This window comes from Etheostoma spectabile, chromosome 13 (genome assembly GCF_008692095.1).
Source record: "Etheostoma spectabile isolate EspeVRDwgs_2016 chromosome 13, UIUC_Espe_1.0, whole genome shotgun sequence".
Classification (NCBI taxonomy): Eukaryota; Metazoa; Chordata; class Actinopteri; order Perciformes; family Percidae; genus Etheostoma; species Etheostoma spectabile.
The window spans coordinates 15997989-16002895 of NC_045745.1; the positions used below are offsets into that span (position 1 = coordinate 15997989).

At 40.8% G+C, this 4907-nt stretch overlaps 1 protein-coding gene across 2 annotated transcripts; it reads right to left on the reverse strand.

Annotated features, from left to right (window-relative positions):
- Positions 1-2156: 2156 nt before the first annotated feature.
- Positions 2157-4628, reverse strand: LOC116700282 (ankyrin repeat domain-containing protein 45). Of its 2 annotated transcripts, none has more exons than XM_032533336.1 (5): positions 4310-4628; positions 3641-3808; positions 3471-3556; positions 2694-2832; positions 2157-2395 (listed from the first exon to the last, which is right to left on the reverse strand). In XM_032533336.1, exons 1-5 carry the CDS (start codon positions 4542-4544, stop codon positions 2361-2363), a joined length of 663 nt encoding a protein of 220 aa, XP_032389227.1. In that variant the 5' UTR covers positions 4545-4628; the 3' UTR covers positions 2157-2360. The 2 variants fall into 2 exon arrangements, with proteins under 2 accessions (XP_032389227.1, XP_032389225.1); XM_032533334.1 differs by having other exon boundaries at positions 2157-2398.
- Positions 4629-4907: the final 279 nt, after the last annotated feature.

Here is a 4907-nt window from a genome sequence, read left to right on the forward strand (position 1 = left end):
GACCTGTTTACCATTTAGTTTGTCTCAGCAGCCTTTGTGTAATTGATAACCTTGTATAGATACAACATGTGTGTAGAGGTTAAGAGTTAAATGTTCATTCAACATGTTTTGCTGACTAGGAGAAGCTGTTGGCAGCTGAAAGGCCTACTCTGGATGATGTGATGATGACATTAAAAGGGCGCGGCTCAGAGAGAACAACTTTCAGTCTCAAAGCCGGAGCTGTTGCAGGAGGTTGGGCCTTCATGTGCTAAATGTCAGTTTTAGGGTTTGAGTGCCTTTGATCGGCACAAGACAACATTGTCCTAGGAGGAGAGCGTAAGCCGCAGCAATCAGCATGATTTATGTAGCTGTTTCTATGGTGACAATGGTTAATATGCAAGGTTAATGCTCCAATAGCAATTTAAATGGCATTACAGTGACATGGAAATCAAATGGTTGCTATTGTTTTGTTAGGATGGACATATCGATGCTGTACGCTGTTCTACTCCTGGATTCTGGTCCTTGTGCACTGTGAGAAAGAAATAGTTCAGTGAGGTAATGATTAAAGGGGAACTCCAACATAATATGGATTGATAGTGTGTTTACAGGTGTTGCGGAGTATGACTGCATATATGGAACAAGTCGAATAAAGCCTTTTGTAGCTCCAGAGGGAGCTGTGTGTAATCTGATATGTTTCCTCAAGTGATTCACATGAGTCGGTCTCAGTCGGCTCTGAAGACTACAATAAAAAAAGAAAGATATCTGTGGGTGTGGAGTTAGAGAGAAGTGAGGTCACCAGCCTTATTTATGCTAGAGGCTACATTAGCCGCTACTAGCATAACACCCAACTCTACGAACTGTTTTTGGTCCAGTTGCATTGTGGGTAAAGTTGGCACCAGGAAGGAATGAAATCTCAGGTTATGCTTCATCGATTAATGGAGTACTCTTCTAATGCATAGATGTGTATCTATGAGGCAAAGACGGGGAGGCACAACCCCAGATTATGGTCAGATCGGACAAAGGGCGCCACACGTTCTGCTCTACACACCTGAAAACTGCCTCAAGCTTTTAGCCACGCAATGGAGCCAACATGGCCGCCACTGTAAGTTACCAGCTCATGTCAGTGGCTGTAGCTAAAGAGATTATTGTGTTTTTGGTAAATTTCGATACAGTGAAATCATTATCACCACATTGAGAGTGGTAACCAATTTAGTTATTTTCCGAGCTCACTACATGGCCCTCAATCTTTGGTTTAAAGAAAAAGGCTCAGGAGTGGAAAAGTGTGCTTTTAACCCTTTGCTGAACAGAGCGTGCCGTCTACGTAGTGGGCTCAGAAAATAAGAAAATGGTTCATGAAGCATCATAAGGCTTTATTTGGCCATCACTAGTGGATTTTTAAGTGACCTGACAGTCTTGCCATATCTAATTTTGCCTGCTGTGTGAATTACTAAATACTTTTTATTCTGATAGTTCAAAACATTTGACACAAATAAGGAGTGACAAAAGAAAATGAATTGCAGGAGTTTTTTGATCAACTGACGTAGAAAGTTTCCAATCCTGTATCAACAATGTCTTCTGTTGAATGGTGTGCTACAGTAATGGAGAAAACCCAGTTTTGTGGTTTCACTGACCACTCTATCTGTCTCTAACCACGGACACATGCAAAGTCTGTCAAACATTCCCTTCAGTTTGGAAGTGAACACTTTACCCTGACTTCTCACAGATAATCATTTTACATAAAGAGGTGGTAGATAACAATGTGAGAGCTGATCAATATGCTATAGGCTACCCTGCCATGTACCCTGCTGTTTAATGGCTGTTTGGTGTGGAGTGAGGCTCTAAGCTGGCTGTGTCTGTCAGTCGGTCTGATAACCAGGTTGTTGAGCATCTGCTCTGTGAGTGTCTCTCATCCTTTGTCTGCTGTGAATTTCCAATAAAACATCAGTGTGCAGGATGGAATTAGGCTATCTCTTTTATGGTTTTATTGAAGCAGGCAGTTAGTGACTTCACAAGGTTTAAATGATGTCGCTGGGGCATGAAATTGAAATGGAGAGTTAACAAAAACCTCATGAAAACAAGCACACATGCTGTAATTTCACTGAGCTTTAGGTCTGAATACCATTTCACCCATTTCTTTAAATATAACTTTCAAATTAATTTCCATTTTCAAATGATTATAAGATAAGATACACTTTATTGTCCCCGAAGGGAAATTAGTTTTGGACTCTGTCCGTTCCGCAGCTTTACAAAACACAAAATACAGGAAATAAGCGTCTATCAACAAATACTCTTGTGCCACACAACACATTCTCACTTATACATAGAAAACGTTTTTTGTGACATTTCCTGCAAACCTAACGCTGCAAAGATCTTCCTCTGCTTTAGACTTTTCCTGCTGGTTGGACAGGCGAAGTAGCTGCTGCAAACAGAAACGGACATTAAAACATGCTATTACACACTTAATAAACCATACTGACATGGAATAAGACATTAAGGATAGATAGGATCTAAAACATTGTTTTGTGTATGTCCAGTGGCAGCTTACTGCAGTAGTAAACATCATCAGCTATCTCCTTTCACCAGAAACTACAGCCTCTGTGGCAGGATTTATGGACAAAATAAACGCATTTGCAACCACAAAATCAGTCCACAGAGGTTAGTATGAGATGGTTTCTAAGATTTCATTGCGGTACAAAAGTACTACTAATACTTACACTGAGCTGACAGTTTGCAGAGAAGAGGCTGAAGAGTGTCCTCTATGTCTTTCCTGTGGGCTATGAAATCTGAGACTGTTGAGTTTTTGACACTCTGAATCCAGTCTGACTTGGCAGAGCATTTACGCGTACAGATGTTCTGAGCAGAGATTTACACAAGAGACAGGAGAAACACATAGTGAAGAAAAGCACATGAGCCGTGGAGGGCAACAATTATTAAATGGCATTTATTCATTAAATGAAGTAAATGTATCCTCATCTGTCTAAATATGTCTTAATCTGAGAACTATTCGTTCCAATAACAAATCAATTAGCCATTCATGGAAAGTGTGACACATGCATAGTAACTGTACACACTTACCTATTAGATAACATTCATTTTGCAGATGCTATTTTCCAAAGAGACACACATTTGGGGAGCAGTAGATTTGTACTCTTGCAAATAAGAATTTTGCAGACTATTATTCACTGTGTCTTGAATATTTTGTAGAAAATACCTTGGGCACGGCAAATAAAAGCTTGATGCATGTTGTGTAGGAATATGGAGTATGCTTAGAAAAGCTGAGAAAAAATGTACAATGTCAAAGTGACAATTTGTAAAATATCAGGGTGAAAAAGTGCAGGAGGAGGACACCATAGATGTTTTATATCTATTGCGGACACATCCCCTCACCCTGCTAAACTACACCCAAGGTTTTATTCATACACAGAAATAATAATCATGTAAAAGGGCGACATTAATAAACATACTTGAAGCCTGATGTAAATAAATGTTACCTTTTCTTCCTTTGTAAGTTTACTCTCTGGGTCAGAGATGAGGTCTTTAACAAAGGTTAAATATGACACCAAGTCCTGTTTAGCTTCTGCACAGAGATAAACATACATACAGGGTAAGAATTCTAAACATTTTAACAAATAAAAAGGTTGCCAAAGATAATAACACACACCGGCCAAGGTGAGACAGTCAGCACAGTCTGTCCTGGAATAATTTCTGGCCAGGTCTACAGGCCTGTACCCTAAGAAGGTCTCGGCCTGTGTGTCAGCTCCCAGTTCAAGCAGAGTCCTCACTGTCTCCAGGTGGCCCCAACCAGCCGCCAGATGCAGCGAGGAATAACCTGTGGCCCCGGGACAAAGGGCATCAAACTGAGACCATGTGCACAGACGGCTCACAGCTCAGTCATTTCATGGGAAGTAAAAGGCCTCCTAGATTTACAGTGTTTCTGGGTCAGCTCAGAATAAAAATGGACTAACTGTCATTTGTTTGAGTAGAATAGAATATCATGAAAAAGCAGTACAAAATGTAGCATGTCAAGAATATGTTGCATTCATGTGCCCTGTGTCTGTATCATCACACTCACTTTATTGAACATTGGCAAATTTAAAAAAAGAATAGTTTAATCTGTGTAATTTGTAATCCTAATTTTATGTTAAGGTGTAGGCTACTCAATGAAGCAGTTTTGCATGTATGTAGGCTAGTTTAGTATATTTAGCTAAGTCTACTGGCTAACAACACACTAAGTTGTTGGCCACCACCAGATATTAACCCTCTCTCACCCTAATTAAAGGTGAGAAGCATTCGTTCATTTTAAGCCAACAACAGTGTGTTTTCCACTGACCTCTGACGGTCTGCTCGTTGACCTGGGCTCCGTGTCTGACCAGCTCTCGTGCGATGGCGCTCCCCCCCAACATGCAGGCGTTATGCAGAGCATTTCTCCCGAAGTCGTCCTTCATCCCGCACAAATCTATTTCCTGCGACTCCTCTGTGACAGCCTCGCGTTCAAGATGCTCCTTAATACCCTCTAAGTCACCAGACAACACACATTTAAAGATGTCTTTCTGTATCGATGTCATTTTGCACGCACTTCTTTGCAAAGACTGTTACGGTTTCCATGGCTACAGCGTCCCCCGTTGCTGTGAGACGTAGCGGTAATTTAAAAGCCTGTTTAAAACCTGTATGTGAACTGTTATGAGTTATAAGTTTTTATTAACTAAATTACATAGATATATGTGTTTTATTAGCATTCTCATCCACTGCATTGTGGTGGTTACCAATGTTTACCTTTGCAGAGTTAGTGTCCCTCAGAAATCAGTTTCAACAGCGGCGTGAGGTTTCCCATCCTACAACAACAGACTGTGAACGCAACATTTCACATACTCTGTCGGTTCCATGGTGTAATGGTTAGCACTCTGGACTCTGAATCCAGCGATCCGAGT

What these genes read in the sequence shown, in the direction of transcription:
- LOC116700282 (XM_032533334.1), bottom strand. Translation starts at nt 4,544, where the DNA reads ATGACATCGATACAGAAAGACATCTTTAAATGTGTGTTGTCTGGTGAC. An exon ending in CAACGAGCAGACCGTCAGAG is followed by an intron (nt 3,809 to 4,309) that starts GTCAGTGGAAAA and finishes CCGGGGCCACAG; the next exon opens with GTTATTCCTCGCTGCATCTG. An exon ending in CTGCAAACTGTCAGCTCAGT is followed by an intron (nt 2,399 to 2,693) that starts GTAAGTATTAGT and finishes TTCTGTTTGCAG; the next exon opens with CAGCTACTTCGCCTGTCCAA.